Here is a 26,074-nt window from a genome sequence, read left to right as displayed (position 1 = left end):
ATTAAAAATAGATTTAATGAAACCAGCACTTTATGAAGAGACATTTATTAGATCAGTAGAATACATCACCACCATCACCATCATGATGCCAAAAAGCAGCAGCAGCAGCAGCACTTCATTTCCTCACTTTCATTGTATGTCCATGACAGATGCAGTGAGGCGCCCCTTTCTCTGTATAGTGATGATCGTATCTTGTGCCCCATCTCTACTGAAAGTTCCACAACTCCACTGTTCCACTCATCTTGCCTAAAATCGCTTTCTCTAGCTGGCCGGCTCCAGCTGTTTCCCATCATCCTCCGTCATGGCTTCCAAATGCAGACGAGGTTTGCAAACACTCACCAGACAAGGTCATCTGACATACTGATGTGTTGCAATGCTCAACTGACATTGTTCAATGTTGTTGTTCATTGTTGTTAACTGGTCTGTGGACATTTAAATCCGCAGTGAGATCATGTTTAGATCTTGTTCATCTTTTTATTAATACCTACTTCAGGAATTATCAATTATACAGTTTAGAGTCCTAACAGAAATAGTATATACATCTTTGAAATAGTTAATATTGTGTACTGTATAAGCAAACAACAGAATAACGGTGACAACACCAGTATATCATTGCTATAGCAAAACAGGAACACTACGATAGTATTCACATGCACTAGTACACAGTGTCATATCTGTCAAACATAGACCATAATATTTATATTTACATAATGTTCACAGCTACATTCCAGGTTTGTGTTTGTGTGTGTGCATTGTACAATAAATGATTGTTATAATCAGAAAAAAGAGGATTTTTTTTTTATGTTACATGCATTGAAATGAAGTTTTTACACCGCACTGCCTGTGGAGAATATGATATGAGGCAATAAGTGTGGAAAAAATGTACAGTATGGATACCTGGTCACCTGGCCAGTGCATTTGATATGTGATGCATGTAATATTGAGCAATATTATTAAGTAACCTCCAGTCTTACTACAGTATTTGTGATAATACAGTCATGTTAAAAGCTCTGTGATGTAATTTGAATTAGTCAAACCAAATGAAAAAAATGCAAGAAAAATAAGACTGCACATTGAAAAATATCTTCACAATGTACACAACGATATATCAATAAATACACATGTAGTGGAAACAAAGTGTATACAAATTAAATGAACATGGAAGAACTCAGTGTGGCATTTTGTACACTGAGATGATGGAAGGAATCTGATGATTTAAAAAAAAAAAAAAAAAAAAAAAAAAGATAAACAAAATAGAATAATTAAACCTGACTTTGTTTGGGAAGCTTATGTAAGGCGTAGACACACAGACACACAATCTCCCTGTTTACAACTGCTTTTGAAATGCTTTTTCTTAAATAAATTTCTATCTGGGGAAACAACATAAAGAAACAAGACAACTGTAAGTCATTCCCTTTAGTATGAGGAGATGTAATAGAATACAGTATTTACACATTTTAGCTACATAATTATATTTGTTGACAAATGGTGACTGTTGCTCCCAGTTTCTTGCAGTGCTTGGGCATTTTTCTTCCTCGTGTTGACTGATCTAACCATTTATAATACCAAAAATGACCAAATATCCCATCCTGTGCTTTCCATGAGCTTCAATTATTTTGTGCTTGTAATTCCACTGCAAGTCCATTTACTCTCCACACTGTTTTTAGTAGACTCCCACCTCTTCTTCTTTCATATTTGTGAAGTAGAAAAGATATTATCAGGTATTTTTAGGTATCTACTTTAGATTCACACTGATAAAGACACCTAACTAGCATGCCATGAGACAATGCCTTTGACACAGCCATCTCAACATGGAGGCAGTCATGTCTATAGGGTGGGTATATGTAAGCAGCTCTTGTTCTGTTTGACACTGTCCCTCTGCAGTGTTCAGGCCACAGAGGCCAGCTGAGATAATATGCTCCAATGGTCTGGCGTGATAAAACATCCTGGTTCCTGCAGTCCTCTGTACTCGCGTATTGTAAACATGGCTGCCCACGCACAGAATGCACCAGCTGGCAGATCAGGGTAGTATTACCTTTTTCCAGTTTAACTTTTCTTTCCATTCTTTATGGAAGAAGTCTGTATCTCAGTATGACGGAGAAAGGTGGGTAAGTTAATCAGGGTTACAGAATGAGAACTGGGTGTGGATTCAGGTTTGGGTGTTAAAAGTCAAGGTTTATAGGTCACACACTGCGGGGGGCCCTCTCTAGTTCATGGGTCCTGCGGTTGCGTCCCTTCTGCCTCTCTTGCAGGTGTTTCCACTTGGCTGCCAGCCCTTGAGCATGCATGTGGGTGTGAGGGTTCACCGCAGCCTTCTGCTGCTGCTGCTGGTGCTGCTGGTGCATTTGTACTTGCTGCACCAGGTGAGCTTTCTGCCTCCGGTGCTTCCTCTCCCTTTTCCAAACCTGCTCACAGAACTCGTCCACGCTGTTCAGAGTCGGGTGGTTGACCAAAGACAGGAAGTCTCTGTACCACAGCTTTTGATTGGGAGTTTCTTGAGGTGGGGAACGGTCCTGGGCAGGGGCACCAGCTGCGGCCTCTTCGTCACGATGTAGCAGATCCTCCAGGCGCTCGGTGTCAATGACCTCTAAGGTCACCTTCAGAAGTGTCTGCATGAAGCCATGCTCCACCGCCTGGCACAGATAGATCCCAGAATCCTTCTTGTTAAGTGTGCGAATCAGGAGGCCCTGGTCTGTGCGGATGAAACGTTCTTCTGATTTGATCTAGAGAATGAGGAAATCAGACGCGATAGAGACAAAGTGAAGGACAGAGAGAGAGAGAGAGGTGGAAAGATATGAGACTCAACAATTCTCAAAAATCTAATCAGCTATGCCTCATGGTTTTTTGATGACACAAAATGTATTTCACTTGAATAAATAAACTATGGCTCTTTATATTCATAAAACATGATACTGAATCATCGTAAAAGAAATCTTCATTATAAAGTTCCAGATATCCATTTATGTGCTCTGCAGACAATTATATCTGAATCTATTCCAACAAAGAGCATGCTGAGGTAGTGCCAACCTCTTGTTTGCGGTCATCAGTAGAGTGCTGATACTGCCAATATGTCATGGCTCTCTGGGATTTCGGACTGCACTCAAGAAAAGTGCTGCTGTTTTCCACACCGTACACAGATTTATCCAGGAGAGTCGTCTGCCCACTTAGTTCATCTAGATTAAAAAAAAAAAAAAAATCAAGAATACATTAGCAGTCAAACAAGTTTGTAAAAGCGAATTATTTTTCTACCTTGTCAGAGGTATTAAAGTTGTGGTAACAGCTTAATGTGACAGCTGATTTATTTTACAGGCAAAGACAGCTTTACAGCCAGCTTTTGAGATTTTCTGCATAAAACGCTTTTCTCTGGCTGAAATGTAAAAAACTTAAGGACCTGGTTTTGGTTTTACTGCATTTTACATTATTTTCTCCCATTTTCCCATCTCTTTTCTTATCACACTCAATCATGTGCAGATAAGGCAGATCCCACCACAGAAACAGTCATTGTAGCAACTGGAAAATCTGTGGTTTATGCAGTCAAGTTCGTGCAGTGCTATACAGTCCAAGCCCTTTAGCATTGTAAGGTCAGTGTTCCTCTTATTCATCTCCTCAATCCTGTTGTAAATTTAACAGTTCAGACTCTAGTAAAGTTTGCTACAGTATGTTGTTGCTCCCTCTTTTTCCCATAACTTTTTTTTTTTTCTTTAATTATTTTCTTTATAGAGTGCTATGTTTGGCATGTGGAATATTTAGCTAAAAAGTACAATCAAAAGTGTTGGTGCTTACTGAGTGGGTACCAACAGGTAACCATATTTTTTGTGTGTTCCTCCTCCTCAAATCAGCAGCATTCAATAAATTTTTTTTTATTCTTTTCAGTTAAATGAAAGAAATGTATAATCAAGAGAATGAGAGCAGTATGAGTCCTAAGACCACTAACAGGGCAGTAGAGTGGAGGGCTTGGCGACAGAGAGGAGACTTGGAGGAATCCTGACCATGTTAATTATAAGCTTCACATGGACCGACTCTAATCTTCACACCACCAGAAAAACACATAAAACGCAGAGACACAGCACCACACGCATTCATCCGCTTCAGGAAAGGCCAGCAGCAGCTTTGGGACCATTTTTACGTTCAAATAAGACATAAATTCTCAAAGCAAAAGCTCTCTGTGTGATGCAGTTGGAAAATTGACAAGCTCAAATTGTTATTTGCTTCAATATATCATTTGCAAATTATATGTTATTAGTCAGGGTAATAATGTCGGATCTAAAACCAGCATATGTATAAAAAAAAGGTTTAATGCACACTGCCTTGATTATATGCAGTTTGTAAAACACATTTGTCTCATTTATGTACCATGGTGTTGCAGATCTGAGCATTGTGTGAGTGGGTCTCCATTCCTGATATCCTGTCTCCTTGTTCTCCTGCAGAAAGACAAACATAAACACCTTCATGAGTCAGCAGACACACTGGTTTCTTCGTGTGTGAGAGAGAAAGAATATGTGTATTCAGGGAGTTTGTGTGTGTAGGTGTGTATGTGAGTGTGGTTTGGATGTGCAGCAATAGCGGAGGCCAACACAAATAGATAAACTAACGGCAGGCAGCCCATAGTATCGTAGTAAAGCTTTAATTATAGGGTGAATATGACAGAGGAATTCAAACCCAATCAATCATTTCAGCTTGTCATTGGTCCGGGTTGCAGATGCAAAAGAGATGGGGTTTCAAGTACGGTGTCAAACATAAGCTTGAGGATATTTTCTGTAAACAACAATTGAAGAAACTATGGAGACACCATAGCAAACTGAAAACTTCTCCCCCTCAGCTTCCCATTGTTCCAACCCAGCACTGGTATGTTGATAATTCGAGGTGAGAGTTTCCTCTGGCTTTCTTATTTTTGAATGTTGGACTCTGGAGTCCAACTAACAGCGAGAACAGGATACTGTACAGCTAACATTCAAATCAATAAGCCCCATGGAGCTGTGAGTGGGAGGCTGCACACAGAGCACACATGCATGAACACATACGGATCAGTCCACTACTACAACCACATTTCCACCGAACCTCTGACACCCACCTCACCCCTGGTTCACCCAGACAGCCTCCAGACATCACTACCATTGGTTTTAATTTACAGTAAACAAATTAGGCAGGTTATATTTCGAGGTTTCTCGTAGAAACACGATGCCTTTACCTTTAGGGGTTTTTGGCAAATATACAAAGCCTGCACTTTAAGTGTGCCCTGTCTCTAGCTCCCTGAATTGTCTGACTGCATATGTCCTCAATATCTATGTAAAAACACTTCTATTTATGTTAAACAAAAAGTTAAACATGTTTAAATCCAAAGCAGGTTGCCCTTATGCAGAGCACAAATATACCAGATGAACACGCATCACATCCAAAGTGTGGTGCTTAGAGCGTGTTTCCGTTCAAGAACGTATTGATTTATCCAAAGCATGCAATCAAATTCAGCCTGACACAATAGCACAATGCAATAGAATACAATAACATGCAAGGTATCATATTGCATTTTATTGTAGTGTAGGCAAACTTCAAAAGTACCTGGTCAATATTTTGAAGCGCTGATGAGTTGCTGAGTACAAGGTGTTGAGCAGCTTGTAAAACACAATGGCAGGAGTATGAATGTGGAGTTTGTATTCAGTACCTCTTAGCCATTGGAAAGTATCTGGAGCACTCGGTGCCATCCCATGCACAGTAAGGGTCCCTCGCCAGGCAGCATTCAGCACAGGCTTTCCCATAAACCTCACACCGATGCAAAGGCATCTGGGACACACCAATGTCTGAGCCCAGGTACAGTTGTTGCTGTGCAGGTAAAAGAGAGAAAGACTCAATTTTCAATATCAGATATCTTCTGAGCAACAATTCAGGTTTTAAGTCTCAATGGGTGGTGTGTTTTGAGTAATGTACCTACGTTTGGCTTAGCTTAAGTTTCTCAGAGAAGCAACAATAAAAGTGAGGAATGTGGACAGACCATCCTGCTACAGGTGCTCAGCACCCTCCTACCTGTCAATTAGCTGACTTGTTTTGTCTGTGCCTGCCACTTAAGTTGATGAGCTAACTGACGCTGAAAAGCCAACAATTGAGATCTTTGTGTGATAAGGTGTTTCATCACAAAGTGTTTAAAAGCAGACAAGTGCGTCTTTGTTCTGTGCATTAAGGTGTGCCATCTACAGGAAAAGCTTTCACTCTCCAACAGACAGGTTTTTCAGATGCACACATGCAAAAACAGTAGTTACTTTTTTCATTATGATCCATATCTCTATATGTTTCTCCTTATGTTTCTCCTAAAGAGGCAGAATTATCTTGATCTAAGCTTGACATCTCTGTGACTACAGTGCTTTGTTCTGCAATAGTTCCCTTTTGCATGCCATAAAAAGCACAATCAATACCTGTTTAGTTGAAAGCTCCATTGCTGTTATGGCTGTTGGCTCCTGTAAAAAATAACAAAATCACAGTAGATCAGATTGATTTGAAAACTCTTTAACCTGGACAAGTAATATAGGTGAAAAGAGAATAACCTACTCTGAAAACAGTCATTTCTTCCAATAGGACTTCCTCCAAGTCATGCCAGGAGCCTCTGGGGATGGACACCACTTTCAGTATCGTCCCCATGTCTAGCACATGATGAATGCAAAATGTCTTGAGTTAATATTTATTATTTTGTATATACCTATCTATTTCAATCAGTTAATAATTTACTCAACAATTTGCTTTTTACAGCATACAGTATGCATACCTGTGCCGATGAACATGACATCATACTGGCCATCTTCTGCTTCTACTTTATCCACCACTATCTGGGTGAACTGGTAGTCCACATCTGTTTTGACTATGATTGGCCGATTGTTAATGGGGTAGACAGGGTTGAACATGGCTGGGTGGCTTCTGGCAAAGGTAACCACTTCGTCAGGAAGGTCCTTGGTTGTATCAAATCCTCCAAATGTCTTGCTTGGGCACTACAGAGAAAAGAAAATTACACTTACATTACCGCACATAAATGAGAATTGACTTTCAAGCTCAGATCATAACACAGAGTACGCTGTACTCACTGTGCCAGGACGTGGGTAGGGAACACGTCCCTGGAAGGGCACCCACTGGTAATTGGGTCCATCTCTATGAGCGTAGGGACCAAGGAAGACTCTCCTAATGTCTGTCATGCTGTACATACACACAGCTGAACCTTTGAAGATGTTGCTAATGGGAAGAAATAATAAGCCTTATAAGGAAAGGGCACGTTCTTTTTTAAAATCTGGGTCATGCAATCAGCAGTTGTGACCAAAAGTATTTTGATGTCATCCACAGTACCTGGAAGTAGTAAATACTGCATAGATGATAGGGCTCTTGGGATCCTTTGTGCTCATGAGAAAAACATCCTCTGAAAGTGAAGACACGATATATTACAGACATATTCTCCACTGAAAAGGCTGCATTTCATCTTCAGGACATAACGTGCAAACTCGTTTTATTATGGCGCTGGAGCAATCACTCACGCAGTTCATCAAAGTGTGTGTCTATTCCATTACTGCCAGGCACTGAGCAAATAAGACGAGCCTTCAAGAAGGTGGTCCACTTATTTACCAGACTCCTGTGACCTCCCAGGTCATTCTGTTGGACAGATCACATGAAGACATTCAGCAGGGAGGTTCATTTATTTGGAAATTACAACAATCAACGTTTTATTTTCCACAGTAACTTTCCACCTCTTCCTTTAGCATGTAATAATACATCATAGTATTCTTAAACAGCTTTCTTTATTTTTTTGTGTTTATTTGCAGCTTTATGTTTTGTGAAAAGGAAAAGAAAATGCATCAGATATATAATGTTAATGGAGGACTTTTATTGCCTAATTTCATACTCTGCTGCTGAGCTCTGAATATATGCCTCATTACCCTTTGGCTGAATGAGGTGAGGCATTCTCTTGCTGCTTGGATATAGAGCATGAGAACTGCCGTCCCTATGCCAGAGATGCTGTCATTTCCCCCCTCTTATGTCTTTTAAAGCATACTAAAATCTTATCCTTCATATTATAAAGCAGATATGGAAAGAAGTGGAAGAAGCCTTTCAAAGCTTGGTCATTCAGGAGAACTGGTAATTAAACTTAAACATTACGTTCATAAAACTTTGAACTTGCACTTGAGTTTATTAAGGAACATTTAGAGACGTCCGGATTAGAACATATGCAAGCTTTCAACTTCTTTCAAAGCTGCAACAGACAGCTTGTAAGGCTGTTAATGGGTCAAATCATGAGGTAATATCTCAAATATAATACAGAGCTTCTATGATAAATGGTGGCATTTGTTGGTCATACTGTATGATGATGCATTTCCCGAAGAAACTTACCATCTGTTTTTAATAGCCCTTGCACTGACAGATTCTTTCCACTAAATAGATGTGAAGCTTACACACAACACACTGACAGCTCATTTTAGAAGATATACTCCAGAAAGCTTATTGAAAACACATTAAGCAGACTATATGACAAACTTTTCGTTGAAATTTTCGTATGGGATGTGTTTTCTCCTAATTACTAAACAAGCTTGTCAATCAACTGTACATCCATATTTGCCTCTTTAAAATGCTTTTCCCATGGTGAATAACGGATTTTCAGATGGTGTGAAGAAGTACTGTATGTTCCAGCACACGCCCTTATGTGTCTGTGCCTCACAGTATAGTGTTTGTTTTCGAGAGCATCGCACGCAAACACAGAGGCACAAAGTGCTGGCTCATAAAAACGTATCCCACTCGGTATTGATTTATGAATTAGAATGCAACCAAATGTGCATAGGCCCAAATTAACGCATATCTTGCATAATGGATGGCTTGTCCTGTGTGGAGCACAGCAGATTCCTGACATTCTGGGCAATCAGGCTGTTATGACAGAGGCACGATATGCAGTTAAATGGGAGACTGGGGCTGGACATCGCTCACTGATCTGCAGTCAGCTGGGTGGATTCCTGCTTAATGAACAAGAATAGGATTTGGAACGTGAAAGCTGATACAAGGACAGCGATTTAACATTACCATTCCCTGCAGCTGGAGGGTGTAGCAGACCCAATCAGTGCCAAAGCCAAAGATAACAGTGGTGCCATTGACAGCGTCTTTGCCTCTCAGGTTCTGGTGACATTTAACATTTCTCTCAGGTTTCTGTCTTTAGGGGCATTTGTACCACACACAACAAAGCCCACTCTTCAGCAGGCTAAAAATAATCACAGATAACAGCCCCTGAATCCTGCCATTATGAAAGCCACTCAGACACCCGTCAAGTGTTTTTCCAGATACAGAAGCTATTTCACATAATGTCTGTGTGAAAGAGCGTGTGTCTTTGTCTCTCTCCTTTTGTGTGTGTGTGAATTTTCCTTTGTGGGAGCCAGCTTGTGTGAGTGTGCCTTTGCTTGGATATGTGGCTGTGTGCTAATGTGAGTATGCGTACTTTGCAGAGCTGTCCAATGCGAGCGTGTGTGGCCTTCCCAGCATGCTCTCCATCCATAGCGTTCTCTTTGAAGAAGAGGTAGATTTTGTCATCTTCTGGGTTATCGCTCTCCGGAATCAGATGAACACCCACAAACCTGGGATCTGCAAGGCATAGGCACACACATCGAGATAAAGGAAGACATGTGAGTCAATAATTCTGTTTTGTCTCACAGTGTTTATTCATTTAGCACTTTAGCAGGAGAGAAATTTCTGTCATTTTAAGCCCAGTACTGGAAAAATCCAGTAGGTACTGCAAAGCCAACCTTAGATTTGAGGAGACTATACAGTGACAACTGGTAAATGTACTCAGGGGCTACATCATGTGAGCTTGGCTGAATAACAAAAGCTTTATATTGAATTCCAAACTCCACTGGCAGCCAATGGAGAGAAGCCAACGCTTGAGTAATGTGCTCCTTGCACTTTGTCTTTGTTAGAAGACAGATTGCAATATTTTGAGCAATTTCCTGCAGACAAGATAGAGCTCCTAGGCTGAAACATGATTATAATGAATGAGAATAGTTGTGAAGACACAAAGGCATGTATCAGTGTTTCAAAAGATAAAATATGATTTTTTGCTATGAGCAGAAAAATGGAGACAAGAATAAAATGAGACAATTGAATTCTTATTGAATATAGCTTGATTAAAGTCCTAGAGACTGCTGCAGGATCAATGGAGTGCCAATAATAAGGGACTTCAGTTTTATTTTCATTTGAATTGAGAAAATGTTCTGGTCCGTAGTCCATGTCCCCGCAGTCCTTAAGATTAGTTAGTTAGATTAGTTTGCTGAGATCATCGTGCTTGGCATATGAGTACAGCTGAGTGTTATCTGCATAAAAATGGGAAGCTATATTAAAGCTACTAATTTAAAGACATGATGGTAGCATACAGATAAAAAAAAAATGGGGGAATAACAGAATAGGATGTAAACCAGCCAAGAGTTGCTTTCAAAAACCAAGAAGCCAAAAAGTATTGTATTTTTGAAATGAATCATGAACATGATCAAAGATTTAGCCACAATTTTCTTTTTTTTCCTCACCATTTAGCCATCGGGAGTCATGCTGCTCTGTCCTGATTGGATGATGCTTCCCGAGTGTGCGAAAGATGGCAAAGTCCCGCCCCATGAAGTCAGCTGATGTCCCGGCATACAGTTCCCCATCTAACAGTAAGAGGAATTTGTTTGTTAGTGTTACAACACTGGATGAAGAAACAGTCTGGGAAGATTTCTCCCCAGTGCTGCAGGTGCAAAGTCTGAGCTAGTCTGAGGAATTGTACAGGGGCTTAGCAGGACAGGTAGACTTGGTGTCCTGAGAGAACACAGTGATGGACGTGATGAACATCAGGAGTGTGAAATTGACATTAACACAGTAGGCAGGGCTGAGAAGGGACACAAGGGAAGGATGAACGGATGGAGGGACAGATGAGGAGGGACAGGACAGAGGTGTGAGACAGGGGGAGTACATAATAATGCTGGTGAGAGGGGAGAGAGAAAGGGGAGAGAAGATGAGAGGTGATGGGCTGGAAAATGGCCATCTGCTAGGTTAAACGGTGTGATATAACACAATGTGACTGGCAATAATTGGGGGTAGAGACAAAAGACATGCTCGCATAATCCTGCTTTAGTTGCCAGAAATGGGGATTCACTGCAAAGAAAATTCAATTAAGTGTCATCTGCCATGCACACCCAACACTTAAAGGATGTCAGTTCAGATTGAAATAGAGTTTACAGTACTGCCAATGAGGGGTTCCCAGTGCGTAAATACAAACTACAGAGCAGATCCACTGGTAATGAATGAGAGGAGTGTCCTGTACTGTTATTCACATTTATTTTACATCCTATATATCTGCTGAAATGAAAGAGTAAGGCGAAGGGTGTTTTCAGGACTCCCAGGTTTTTATATGACCTAGCTCTAACACACAGAACAGCACAGTACATCCGGTCTTAAACTCACCAATTAGCATGGAGGCAGTGAGCAACTTGGGATCATAGGGACTTTTCCCTCGGCCATTTTCTACGTGAGGCTCAAGTTTGAACAGGCTGTCCTGGACATTAGGAGACAGAAAGTCACAGGAGTTGTAGTGAACTATAAAATGCAGGCATTCACTTTATTTTCTGGCACTGAGGATGCAAATTATACAGGCAAAAAGAGCGTGGATATGAATATTCTCTCTGGGGAACCCATTGTGCTATCAGCACAGCATGACATCTGAGTTGGGAGAAAACTGTAGTATTTTATGAACATGAGCATTTCATAAGACCCCCCAAAAAAGGTGTGTAAAAATTTAGTCCAAAGCATGACGTTTCCAAATGTTTCATAGTGAATCACTGCAAAATGAGATGCAAAGTGCAGCTGTCAGCAAGTTACTTTAAATATGTACCTTAATATGCATGATTTTGCTTTAGACAGTTATATAAAGAAGTCAGTATGTGACCTTGCCACACAATGGAGTAAACAAAAGGAGAAATCTGTGGAAACTTGCTGCAATTTTAAACCTTTTTTCCAGGCACTGAGAATGAACACAATAAATCTCATCACTCTCTGTGACTTGGTGACCTTGACACTCGCAGAAAACCCATACGATAAATCACATTTGTAGGTTATGATCTATATGCAGTAGATGGCTTTTCTCAGAGAAATTTCCTGCCTCTAATTGTCTGTAAATAGCCCGCTAATGAATAGGAAACGCACATTTATAAGTCTGACTCAGTGACATTTGGAGGAGAAGAGAGCAATTTCCTTTGCTCATACTCAAGTGAACACACACATACACATACAGCAGTTCCATATTAGGGTGATGAATTGGAAATCCCACAGACTATGAAACCCTGTGTTTAATTTTCCACCTCATTTTGCTGAATGTAACCATTTTTATGTACTTAGCAAATCATTTATTAGACAGCAAATGCACTCACACCCAACCAGACACGATCCTTCACAACTTTAAATACTTAAACTTTACTACTATATGAAACTTAGAGCAGCTTTTATTTCTTAGCACAAACATGCTTTTTTTTTTTTTTTTTCTTAGCAACAAGTGGGGGCAGTAAAGAAAATGTTATATCCCCTTTACCTCTGGTTTCTTGCCCACCTCCAGGTAAGAGCACACAGGGTGGAAGGCTCCTGTCCCACACACATACAGATGGGTCTGGTTGAAGGGCTGCAACACCTTGATGAAATTCGAGCACTCCCTCTGATGGACCAGAGACAGAGAACAAATGAAGGAGGATGTTAAAGCTATGGTTTTCTGTAGGGTCATGGTTGTCCAAAAGGTAGTTGTGATAGCACTGGGACATTGGGGTTAGATAAAAAAAGTGGTGAAACTGCTGGATAAATAGGAAGTTCAGACCTCACTAAGGGCACATGTCACAGAGGAAAATCCAATACTTAAATAGAGAGATCTGTGATGATAAGGGAGAGCGAAGCTTACTGTAATCTACTGTAATTCCCCAGAGAATGGCTTACAAACCCCAGCGCTGTGCTGAGTAATACTTCTGAAAATAATATGATGACCGGACTAATGACATTCTCATCCATGACTCTGTATTTTTTTTCACTTCATGTACATCCTGTACTCCCTGCCCCATATCCACCCTGACACACTTGAGTCTCTCTGAACTCTGTGACATCTTTCATCACGCGTTTCACAGGTTTTATGCACATGAGCTGTGTAATTTCCCATGGAATGATTGTGAAATCCATTCAGGAGGGAATTAGACTGCAGAATAACAAAAGAAGAAGTCAATAAAAGTCAACCATAATAATCCTGTTCCGAGTAATGCAGACCAGCGTTAGCTTGCTGTCACTCTGTCACTAGAGAATACAGAAGTGATTTTCTTGATTCTGCATATTGCTGGGCTCTTAATACTTGTCTTTTGGACTGACTGACTGTTTTCTGGACTCGCTGACTTAAATGCTTCGTACTTACTTAGCACTTGAAATATTGCAGATGTAGTTTATTTAATCATTCCCTTGTGTGTGTCTTTGTGTGTGTGGCACAACAGGCATCTGTATGGGTTGTGTGCATTGCTCCACTGCCATATGGCACATTTCCTCGTGCTCTGGCAGCACGTGCCTGAGCAGACCTGACCTCAAATAAAACTGAATGTGTCATCATATATTCAGAAAGAAAAAACATGAAGAAAAAAAAAAAAAGAATAGCACCACAAATTATGCATGACTAAGTTTATCTGGCTTTACTGGGTCATCAGTAGAAAACAGCCTCTGTTAGTATAAGCTTTTGTTGTCATTTAAGCAGCTGTCTTTCCTTGGATTCATATGGCCCGCGTGGCCGAGTTTATCCCAGTAATCAACATTTAAGTATCGCCATGATCTCTTTGCACTGTGATTCCTGTCATACCTCTGAATATCCAGCATGATGGAAACAAGTTGACTCAAACCACACAGGTTTGTCCATCATGTCATACACATTATTGAGTCTTTGGTAATAAAATCCTTAAAGCATCATTAATAGTGTGTAGACATCTTTTAAAAAAATCATACTCACAATTCAATAAGCAAATGTTCTGCATATGGCTCAGATGAGGAAAAGAATTAGACATATGGAACTACATGTGCAGCAGGAAGCACAGACAAAATGTCGACCCTTAACAGCTATTCAGTTTTCCCTTATGCTGCTTGGTCAACAATTTGCTTAAGGATTTTCATAATTGGCATGCACTTTGTGCACATTTGTGAGGCCATCGAATGACTGCAGCTTTCCCTTTTCTCTTGTGGGTGCACTTTCACACCTTTCACACTCATCCATCCCTTTCTTTCCCCTCTGCTTCGTCTCCAGAAGTGTTTGCTTACAGTACATCAGGGAGCATCACTGGACTCACTTCCATCTCTTTCCACCTCCCTTTAATTCTCACTCTCCTCCGATTCTATAACAGAAAGACCACCCCTCAGGGCACCTTATTCATCCCTGCCACAATGTTTACAGAAAACACACAAAGGACTTCATGGCGCTTCAACTCAGCCATAGGGGAGGGTAGAAGGGCATGAGAGCTAGCCCCGCTCTGGCCAATGCCCAGGCAGTGAACTGAGGCACAAACAGCATTGCCATGATTTCACATTGCAGCCTATTGCCTTAGGCCCTATTGAAGACAGAATTCGTAACACAGCTCACAGGGAGCAGAGACAACCTCTCAGCGTGTAAACACAGAGTTTCACCACGCCATACAAGCTGCTTTAAAACTGCACTTGGCCAGATACGGGGTGATGTGATGCTTGGCTTGTCATGCAAGGGTTGAATGAGGTTAAGAGTCTGAAGAAGCCCTGGAGCATTTTTTTTTCCTTTTGTTTCAGATCCAGTCTTAGCTTGAGCTAATTGAATTTAATAAGTAATTATCCAAAACAATTACAGTTTTAGATTACCCAGATGATTAGGTGTTTGTGTTTTGTTCTCAAATATATTACTACAGAGCACAGGATGAGAAGAATGCTCTTCATTAAGGTGGGTCTTAGGTAGTTTAGGGAAAACTTTAACTTGACTAGTTAAACTGATGCAGTGTAAGTCCTAAAAGGCAGCCACAATAATCTACTCTGATTGGGTGACACCAAATCCTTTAATTCAAATTAAATTAATCTAGTATTTCCACTTCAAATACTGCAAACTATTCTGTCTGAAATGATCAGTTTTAAAGCAAACCAATTAAGGCCGTGTCCAGTTTTAATGTGCTCCCTGAGGTTAGTCTGAGAATACCTGAAAAGATTTGGACTTACGAACACACAGAAATGTCAGAGCACAAAGAGAGAAACATGGAAAATTACAGTTTAATAAGATGGGAACACTAATGCCTGTGATCCCTGAATATATGACAGCAGTCATTATTCATGCAGTACTGTTATACCAGAGGGTCTGGCAGAAAGCACAGTGATTTCCCGGACCACACTCTATTAAGTGGAGTGTCCAGAGGCTTGATAAGTGATTAAGGTCAAATGATGGTCTCAATCTTGGCTCTGAGATTATGATGAGACCTATGGTGACCTTGGTGGTGTGTTGTCCATATGACGGATTGTCTATGTCAACACACGGGTATAAACAACAAATTGAAAGATAAAAAAAAAAAATCATCTAGGATTAAAATGACATATATATGGAGCACACATTCCATTTAATCCCAGTGCAGCTACTAGTGAGGTTTACTTCGAGACCTACAGAGTTGCACATCTTTCATAGTACATGAGAACTAAGACATTTTCCAAACATCTGTGGGAGTGGAGCGGCAAACTGCTGACACCCACTTGCAAAATGGATGGTTTTAGCTCTTACCGAGAGATCTTTTCCTGCCCACTTGCATTCATCTCTTCTGGTGGGTGAAGCTGGCCAGGGGATCTGCAAACAGAAACACAGTTCCTGTACATGTTAGAGAAGAATCACCCTCTCTCCAAAAATCAATTTTACAGAGTGAGTCTATACAACTACAGCTTGTGTGCACGCATGTGTGTATGTGAGGGTTGTAGAGGTCACAGTGCGATTTGTTATCCACTTTGTTTCAGTTTACTCCATTATTCATCCAGGTGTGCAGAGAGCAGCTAACATGCCTGGCACAGCGTGTGATCGTGTGCGACAGCCCTGGTCTGAAATATTCATGAGGCACTTTTCTGTAGAAACAGAAAAGAAAGTTCCCAAGATACCTGAGCCCCTGACTGGCACTCTGGATGGAGATGCACACTCAAGGAGATATTAAGTCGGTCAGCAACGCAAACAGACTTACACTGGTGATAAATGGATACTGCGACTGGATGCAACCACCAGAAAGACTGACTGAAAATCCAACATCGGTTTCACCTGTGCATAGTCTCTGCTGACGTTGAGGAGGTTAAAAGAGAAGATGTGGTCCTTGGCTCCCACCACCAGTCTCCCTTTCTCCTCGTCCAGCAGGAAGGTGTGGTAAGCCGAACTGTTGGCCAGGCCTTCGAACGTCACAAGGTTGTTGGACTCCAACATGTCTGCAGAGAAAAATGGAAAGAAAAATGATGATCAGCATAATATGATAATCACTTTGTGAAAATCACAGTAACTGCGGGCACCACGAAAGTTGAAGAAAAATCCACCAGGTCGAGATGTCTTTCAATTATTCTATTAAATTTCCAGAGTCTGTTTGAAAAACGCAGCCTTACTTTTAGAAAGCTTTCAACATTTCCAACCACCTAGATTTTCTGTGACCACAGGTTCACCTCTCTATTCACTAGTCTGCCTGCTCAGTTGTAATGTTCCACATACGCTGACAGTTTGAGGATCACTGCTTTATGCCACGAGGGTAGACTGAATACATTAGAAAATGTTTGGCTACGTCCCTAATAGACTTGCCCGCTTCTTTTCTTGTGTCAAAGCCTCCCTCGCTGCTTTTCATGTGTTTTTTTTTTATTTTTTGTAGATGTTGTGTTGTTGTTGTAAAAGCTTCCATTCCCTTTACAAATGATCTCAGGACTAAGAGTTTTGCCAAGCAAGGCAATTGACAGATAGTGAAAACCACTGCCAAGCCAAATTGGACTGGGCAGGTAATACCAGCACTGGGAGCCAGTGATCAAACTGTCTGCATGGGGATGTGACCTTGACCAGAGCAGCCAAGCAGAACTTGGTACACTCACAGTGGAAAACTGGGAGGAATATGTAATGTCATATGACTCTGCTAATATTTCATAGTTCAAACTGCTGGATTACTCTAAACCGCATCAGCAATTAGGACACGTTACTATGGGCTACAGCTCACGTTTTGCAGTGTAATGCAATGGTCTGCCAAGTCTGGCAAAGAAGCGACATTTGCTTTCACAGCGGAAAGCCAAACTTGTCACAAACAGACTTTGAGGATCTCATTACCGTAACGACCTCTAAAGGTGGCATTATGGCTATGGCATTATCACACTTTTTTGTAACATATGCACACACACAAACACATTCACGCTCTGTCCTTCTCACATTTTGTTCTCACCTGCCAAGTCTAACCACCCTATGACCCCCTCCCATTGACCACCCACACAAAAGGGTGGAGAGTTATGGAGCAGAGGAAAACTGGTTCCTTTGGTGCTCTCTCTCTCTCTCTGTCTCTTTCTCTCTCAGTCGTTCTCAGGGAGTAAATAACAAAAACGTTCATGAATGTTTTAGCGAGGAAAATGCCCCCCCCTCCCCGATGAAGTGTGTCAGAACCCGAGAGAATGAGGACACAAGCTGGAGCAACGCTGGGATAAAAGAAAAGAAAACTGGAGAAGAGAGGGCATCACACTGAATGCTTTTACTCATTCATAAACTCGCAAATTTGAATAATTTCCAGGTTAAAACGTAGGTCATGAAGCTGTCCAACAAAACTTTGGCAGCTGTAATGTGAGCATGAAAAATGTTTTTTTAATTAATTTCAGATCCATTTGTGGGCCAATTTTGTCTTGTGTAATGACAGGAGACTGCAGAGAAAAAGCAACATGAGAAATAATTGTAGACTCACTATCAACCATTCACCTTTTATCATCAAAATAAAAGGAAAAATCACTGGTGGATATAATAAAAGAAAACATACTATGGAAATACATACAAATACAATGAAACACATATCAAATCAACATTTTGTATTATAATGTAATTCACTTTGGACTTTAGGCTTTGGAGAGCTGAGTTTAAAAGTATTCACTTTATGGAGCCTGTAAGCTGGTAACAATAGCCATTAACAGGAAGTGAAAAATAGAAAGAAGTGATAAATGGGAAGAAAACTAAGCTGGATTTGAAAAAGGAAAAATGTTAAAAGGTGAGAAGACACAGCTGTGGAAGAGAAAGGAAAAAAACAGAGAACCTCTGGGCTCTGGTTACAAACTTTCTTGTCTTCGTGTAACATTTTGGCTCTGACATTCAGTCAAACACAAACCTTATTTTTTTTCACATAAATGCATTGATGTAAATGGACATGGACACATGCACACTAACTGTACACACAGGATGGTAATGTACAATGGGTTGACATCCTGTCTTTATTGCCATTACCAAGGCGATTTAGCTGGTTTCATGTGCCTCAGCACTGACGGGCAGAGATTTAGTCACCTAAATGGCACAGTGTGACAGGCTCTCCTCTCCAAAGTCTTCTGAGAAGTTGACATCTAAACCTGCCTTACTAAGTCCATGAGGATTTGAAAGTGTTCTTGAACAGATCTAGTCTGTAACCACTCAGACACATAAATAATGGGACTGGTTCCAAACCGAAAAGCTGGTAAGACATACAATCGCAACTCAAGCCAAAGCAGTTTTATGAATACCTAACACGATTTTAATTACTATTCCCTCAGAGCCTGCAGATATTTACAATATCAGCTTGTGTGAAGTGTCTCTATGTGTCTGTAACTACTGCTTGATTTGACACAATGTTGGTATATTAGTACTTTTATTTTTTAAAGGGATTGTTGGGCTGCACATAACACAGCCACTGTCTTCAGAATGGAAAGAAGCTCAAGGTCATAAAAAGTTGCAGTAACAGTATTGCTCAGCCCAATCCAAAGATGTGTCCTAGATTTATGTTCCTCTGTAGCCTTGGTGATCAATCATTAGTGGATCCACTGTAAGCCCTTCACTGACAGCACAATAACACCCACCTGCTACCCCTGACCCTCTTTCACCTGCACAAAGGCTGCATTTGTGTGTGGGAGGGAAAGAAGAAGACAGAGCACAGCCATCCTCCACAAATAATATTTTTACTTTTGTTGCACAGAACTCGGAAATACTTACATTTTTGCATGTTGTAGCAAATTCTTTCCTACTACCTGACACCCAGCAAGGTAATTATACACACACAAAAATTGCACATTGGTGAGTCACCTGGAAAAGCAAAATGGAAAGAGCCCTCCTGGTCTTTAACATAAAGCAGCAACAACACAAACAGTGTGTCTGTCTAATTTGTATATGATCTGTTTATCTAAAGGAAAGAAGTAATTGCCCGCAGCATGACACGCTTGTTTGATAAACAGCAATGTGTCAAGGAGGATAACTGCACAGACACAATGACTGCACTTCACTTCTCCTCAAACCACATCCCACCATCACCACATCCACCCACCACACACACATACACACATCTTCTGGTTTGTGGAAACTGTCTATGGGAGTAGTGTCCATGGCAACAGACCATTCAACAGAGACTACTGCTAAGTTATTAAAAGCTATTCATCCAGAGATAGATACTCTATGGGTATTGTGTGTGTGGATCTGTGCGTATGTTTATGGAGCATCATGTGATGTGTGTTAGAAACAGGATGTTTCCAAGCTACGCCAGGGCTAACAGCCGATACATGTCTGAACTGGTGTCCCCTCTGGTTAAATATACAATGGGCTGACACCTTGCGTATGGATAAAGCAACATTTTTCTCCTGTTGAACCTGGAACTTCAAACCAAAAAAACAAGTTTTCATCCGAGCAGTGTTGACACACTGCAAGCTCTGTGACTAATTATTCACAGGAATAATATTGTTTAATATTGTGCCTCATGGAACATGTATTAAAAGAGGCACAGACACTTTCAGGCAGACAAACAAACAGGCAGGCAGAGAGTCGGAGACATAAAGACAGGTGAATAGGCAAATATGTGAGCTGTAACAGGTGTCAGCTGCTGCCCTGCCATATTTTACAAATTTTCTCTTTTCCCGTTAACTGTTGAAAGAGGCCTGTCAAGAATCCAGCAAATGTCACTTTTCAACAGCTGTTTTTTTTGCCTACTTTCTCTTTCATGCCCCTCCATTTATTTGGAAAAAAAAAACACTTTTACCAACTGCCTTTCTGTCTATTTCAATCCCTCTTTCTGCCTTACCACTACTATATTCTCTAACAATGAATCTGTGATTGAAGGACAGAGAGAGCAAAATGGAAAGTGAGAGAGAAAGCGATAGAGTGAAATAAGGGGGCAGATGGAATGGATGCAAAGAATCAACAGTCCCATGTGAGACTGATAAAAATAAACTCTTTTAGCCTACATTCTCTACGTCTTTCTCTCTTTCTCGACTGGAGGGCACGGGAAGTGTTATCTAAGTGCCTCCTAAGAAAAAGCAGAAACACATCTTAACAATAACCCACGTGTGGCCGCACTGTATGTGGGAACACTGTTGTTTGGCCCCGGTTCAGTAGCTTCACTGATGTTCGCCGTTCTCATGACTGAGTGTGTGATCGCACACTGGCAAAACACAACGTAGCAGTGTGTCGCTTAAAGTGTATTCAGTCTCTGATTCATCCGTGCCTGAGGGAAAACAGCACAAAGCTTCATCAGTCAAGTAATTTGTTCAGTGTCAAGTTGAATTAGTTGTGTATTTACAGCAGGGCAATGATTCAATATAGGCATGTATCGTCACCTCTGTTATTGTTTTACAAAATCATTTGTAGTTGGAATTAATAATTCCGTATTAAATGTAGTTACAGCCCAGTTTTTGTTGAGTTTTGTCCGATGTAATGTGTCATATGGAACAAAGTTCGCTGCGTTTTAGTTTGATCATTTTAAATGTGATTTTACGTACATTTGCCATATTGTGATTTGTATTGATATTTGGAAATGGTCTTACTGATTTTATGACATTGGCTTCAACCATATTGTCCAGTCGTGTGTCACACAATGCCTGTTCATCAGCCGATAGCCATATGCACTGGAGATTATGTGAGTATGACGTATTCAGCGGAGTGAAAAAAAGTGAATTTATTCTTCAGAAAATTTTACTTTGCAACCAGTAGAGATGATGACTTAGTCAAATGACTACAAAGATTCCTCTTAGAGCTCCTGCAGAAAGACGTCAAACAATTACTGAACACTGCTCAACAGATCCTGAACACGCCTGCAGCTGGAGAGGAATCGACAATTCAAAACCTGAGAAAGCCTCCAGGGTGCACAGGATACCTTCCCATGGCCATTCAGGGCCAGCCGGAGTTTATACTGTGCACATCATAAGAAACCCAACTCCTCTCCGAAGATTCTTAACGTGCTTATGGATTAAAAGAGTTTAAGAGAACTTCTCCATTCTCCAACAGTGATTAAAAGTCAATCCAAACCGCAATGAAAACACAACACAAAAAACAAAAACAGCTGAACATACAAGAGGAATTTTGTGAGCAAAACCAAAAAGTTCAGACTGTAGTTTCAGTTTTCTTGGCTCTACTTGGTATTCAAGAGTAAGAATTCAGCTGGGCTGCTGTGACTGTATTTGCCCGTACGTCTGTGTGGATATGTGTGTGCGCTTGTGCGCAAGCCCTTGGCTCTGCTCAGGAAAGAGGTGGACAGGTCGAAGTGAAGGAGCACTTTTGGCTGTACACCCACCTCCTATAAAACTAAAGTACCCTCTCTTGCCTTCCCTGGACAGTAAACAACGTGTGTTCCACTTCTTGTGGCTCATAAACTTGCAAACCATATGGATTTCTGTTTACTCCCTAGTGCATCCATTTCCCCCGGGGTGTGAATCAATCTCATATCAGTTTATGTTGAAGTACAACATATGTGATGTGACTATTTATGGTGCTGTGGTGCACTGTAACTCTACGGCCTCCCGCTACATCATCATCACCCAGTCACTTAGTTGTTGATACAGTTGGACCTTAGCTCATGTTTAGGTAGCCATGGGGTACCATTGTTATCTTTCCCCCTACTCCACTGCCCTTCTGGCCTCGACCCCGCCTTTCAAAGATTTCAAAGAAGGGAGGTTTGGGATGTGAGTGTGGGTGTGTATGTGTGTGCTGGTTGGTTAGAAAAGTGAATATGTAATGCTTGAGAGACCCTAATGGTGTTCACTGAGGATCATACTGTGATGGAGCAGGCTGCTGGTCAGGTTCACGCTTTCAAGATAAACACCTCCCCACTGTGTTCATAGGAGTGAAGTCTTCAGTAGAGTCAAAAACATGTGGAAGTGTGTGGACGCCTGCACCGAGACAGACACGTTCATTTGGACACACACAGATTTCCCCTGTATTCCCAGTGACCTGTAGGGGTCAGAGTTCCTGCACCTCACAGTCCCATGCGCCACAGATGAGACCTTCCTTGCTCAGGACAGGGCAACTTCTCAGGCGAGTACTGTTCTGCAATTCACCACAGTGAATCATCTGATTTCTTCCTCTCCATGAGTAAATCTGAGTCTGCCTCACCTATCACAGGGGTAATAAATAATTTATATGATGATATAAATGATTCATAATGCAGTAATCCCGTGTCACTTGCCTAATGGGACTTACAGTGGATAATGTTTGATGAAATTCTACAGTATTGTATGAATAATATTTCTACCACATTGCAGGCATGGAAATGATACCTCCCCACTGTCATCTGGCTGGAAGTCCTCAGCCAGGGATGATCCCAAACATTGTCCCCACCAGTCTAAATGTGAATGAGATCTAATGGAATTATTGAATGTAGAGCTTTCAGTCAAATAACTGAAATAACTGCAGCCAAGCTGCTACCTGAAGGCCTGACACCTAATAGAGATATCACTGCATGGGCGTGTTTCACCAAACTGACAGCATGTTGTTTTAAATGACTGATATGCTCACAGTTATCATTAGCTATCTACAGATGGCCATGTATTTATGTGTGTGTGCGTGCACGTGTGTGTGTGTGTGTGTGTGTGTGTGTGTGTATGTGTGTATGTGCATGCTTGTGTGTATAATTATGGATCTCCCAGTGCTGAGCGAGAAGCATTTCTCTTTGGGAAAGCCATCTGCTGAAACAGACCTGCACCATTCATCCTGAGTATAATTACCATGCAGGAAAAAACGGAGCGGAAAAATGACATCCAGGAAAAAATAAAAAAGAAAGGGAGAGGGGGATAAATGACGCTCAACTGCCAGGGAGTCCATGTCTGGCACCACTTTTCATTGCAATACTGACAACAGCAGTTGATCAAAATGGGGACAGGGAGACAGGAAGAGAGACTGCATCAGAGACAGACGTCTCTAATAAACACTTAGACATGAGCGCTTCCTCTGATTTGGCAGGTGAAGTTACTTTCCTGAATTCCACTAAACTGCTCTCTTCTTGGCATGAGGGTGAATTATATATTATTAATTCCTATTTATTAGTCCCAGCTGATTGTTTTGCTGAACCAGTTTAGTACCATCTATTTTTTAACACTTCCACAATGTTTCCATGAGAACAACACATTTTTTTGCTTTTTCCAGCTATACTGAATGTAACAGAACACAGATACTATATTTGGAAGAGTTATCTGCATGGCTGAATGAACGTTAAATGGGAACTTGGCTTTGGAGACATGCAGATGATCACGCACATCACACGTCACACACCCAGAGCATACACCTGATAAGCCATAAAGCTCAACAAGCCTTGTAAAAAATCAGCTTCTTTCAACTGTGTTTACTTTGTATTTTTACAGGTGCCTCACAGGGATATGTAAGATATCACAGCTACTACAACTTCTGTAGACACTGCTTTACTAGTACCCACTTCACCGTAACAGTACACCATATGTAGTTTAGGAATCTACAAAATCAGGGGGGCAAGGCTCTAGGACATACATAAGCTCAGACAAAATAGTAAGGCACTGAATCAGTAAGAGATTTATCATTTATAGCAGACAATACAAACGCAAGCAACTCACCTTTATAGGAGAGTTTTAGTCGGGGGACATTGTTCTTGGTCTGTTGGGCTCTGCTGCCCTCCGTCCTGAGCAGAACCACCCCACACAGCAGCATAATGCTGCCCCAGAAAGAGCCCATGGTCCTGGGGCAATAGATGCCAGCAAGATCCTTCAAATACACGCCTCCAGTGCTCTCAGTCTCAGATCTGGTGTAGCAGAAGAAATGCTGGTAGAAGAAATGTTCCTGCTGTCCAGTGATTATGAATAAATGCTGGCGGGTCAGTCCAGTCTGGTTCTCAGCAGGTCTCGTCCCCTGCCAAATCAAAAAACCCTTTCCTGTTCCAGGGGTCAAAAGCCAAAATTAGAGTCCAACTCCAGGGGACACAGAACCTGCGAAGCAGAGTTGGGGTTATGGGTCAATGTCACTGCAAAGTGAGCCTCCAACACCAGTAAGTCCAAAGTTAACTTAGCCAAACTAAGCACAAATAAGAGATCTTAACCATACTAAATGCTGGGAAGAGTGAGAGGGTCTGGGTACGACTGCCATAGCTTTCTGTCCTTGTGCCTAAGCAGCATGAAGCTCTGTCTAAGCAGCCATCCACGTTGCCGCTGCGTCTCCACCTTTAGCTAAAGAGAGAAAAACAGGTCCAGTTTGTTTCAGCTGTTAATCCAGTCTGCTTTGTAAGCACAATCTGCACTGACTCACTCGCGCTCCTACTTTCTATCTATCCCTCTCTGTCTCTGTCTCTCTCTCTCTCTCTCTCTCTACTTAACACTGCTCTGGACTAGTTCAGCCCCACTCAGCGCAGCTCTGCCCAGTCCCCACAGCACAAGGCACACAGTGCAACTGAGAACAGCTGAGGCAGACAGCACAGTCAGAGTGTAAGAGAGAGAGAGAGAGAGAGAGAGAGAGAGAGAGAGAGGGAAGGATTAAGAAAAGAAGAGAGTGCACTGTAGGTGGGAGAGAGGGTGAGAGAGAGCAGAGAAAGCATGAGAGAAAAGAAATCAGTGAAAGGAAAAGTAGTAGGAGTAGAGAAGGTTAGGGCAAGGTGAGAGGTTAGAAAGAGTATGAAAACAAGAAAACACAGCAGAACATGAAAGCAGAGCATTCTGAGGAAACTCATTCTTAGTTTAAAATTATACATATATATATATTCACTTTTTGAGAATAGATGACACTCTAAAATGTAGTCCACTATTTTTTTAATTAGATTTTGCAACTTTTACAAACAGAGGAACACTCAACAGAAACGTAAGAGTCCTTTTCCCCACTGAATTTGAATCAAATCAATCCATTACATTGATTACCACATACAACATTTTCTGTGTTCAGATTTACTTTTAAGATCACATTCATTGTCTTCCCCCATACTTCATTGTGGACAAGATGGCAATTTTAATGCATTTTTATGCATTATGCAGGTATTAGGATTAGCTGCTGAAAACACTTTTTAAGACTTACATAATACTGAAAGGAATCCATTTCATGAGGAGCTATCTATAATCCCAGAAGACCAACTGTATCATAAATTAAGTTATACATAATTTATGTTCTCACTTGTGCTCAAATGTATGCTCTTAAATATCGAAGGAGTCAGTTTGTTATGTGGCTAAAAGTCCACCGCTTTAGGTTTACTGTTATCTAATGTATCAGGACAGAATATCAAATCTAGAATATCAAAATTCCCCTGCAAATTAGATCTGGGTTCTCCCTGCTGGGTGAATAAGCCAGACAGTGAGACTGCAAAGAGAATATACCAACTGCATGCTACATAACTGGCTCCTTCACAATGTAAAACATCAGCAATCTAGTTTACCTGAGTCTGATGGATTAGCAGTGAATAATAGACAAATTCATCTTGTCTTGTCAGGCCCATCTGTCTGGTGATGGCGCCACATGAGTTTCAACAATCACATGGGTGAACGCAAAAGTTAATTAAGTTATTTCTGAGCTTAAATTAATTTTCAAGATAAACAATCTGTTTTATGGGTCAAGGTGTGACAAATCTCATTCTGAGAAAACAAGAAAGGTTCTTGTACCAAGTAAAGA

The 26,074-nt window shown here is 41.1% G+C and overlaps 1 protein-coding gene across 1 annotated transcript; it reads right to left on the bottom strand.

The window, feature by feature from the left end:
• Positions 1 to 26: 26 nt before the first annotated feature.
• Positions 27 to 24,842, bottom strand: sema3ab (sema domain, immunoglobulin domain (Ig), short basic domain, secreted, (semaphorin) 3Ab). The gene is made up of 17 exons (XM_076732257.1): positions 24,046 to 24,842; positions 16,280 to 16,440; positions 15,761 to 15,823; positions 12,557 to 12,676; positions 11,437 to 11,527; positions 10,524 to 10,643; positions 9,446 to 9,588; positions 7,506 to 7,620; positions 7,321 to 7,390; positions 7,065 to 7,209; positions 6,752 to 6,971; positions 6,538 to 6,629; positions 6,405 to 6,446; positions 5,660 to 5,817; positions 4,354 to 4,421; positions 3,028 to 3,173; positions 27 to 2,723 (listed from the first exon to the last, which is right to left on the bottom strand). The coding sequence occupies exons 1-17, from the start codon at positions 24,161 to 24,163 to the stop codon at positions 2,184 to 2,186; spliced, it is 2,412 nt and encodes an 803-aa protein (XP_076588372.1). The 5' UTR covers positions 24,164 to 24,842; the 3' UTR covers positions 27 to 2,183.
• Positions 24,843 to 26,074: the final 1,232 nt, after the last annotated feature.

The sequence above is a fragment of the Chaetodon auriga genome, chromosome 6 (genome assembly GCF_051107435.1).
Source record: "Chaetodon auriga isolate fChaAug3 chromosome 6, fChaAug3.hap1, whole genome shotgun sequence".
Classification (NCBI taxonomy): domain Eukaryota; kingdom Metazoa; phylum Chordata; class Actinopteri; order Chaetodontiformes; family Chaetodontidae; genus Chaetodon; species Chaetodon auriga.
The sequence above is the reverse complement of the archived record's forward strand: the minus strand, read 5'-3'. Positions and strand labels throughout refer to the sequence as shown.

Bases quoted from the DNA above. Each gene is read 5' to 3' on its own strand.
- sema3ab (XM_076732257.1), bottom strand. From the start codon at position 24,163: ATGGGCTCTTTCTGGGGCAGCATTATGCTGCTGTGTGGGGTGGTTCTG. The intron at 16,441-24,045 runs GTGAGTTGCTTG...TTTTCTCTGCAG, and splicing joins ACTAAAACTCTCCTATAAAG to ACATGTTGGAGTCCAACAAC. The intron at 7,210-7,320 runs GTACTGTGGATG...TCTTCCCATTAG, and splicing joins GCAGTATTTACTACTTCCAG to CAACATCTTCAAAGGTTCAG.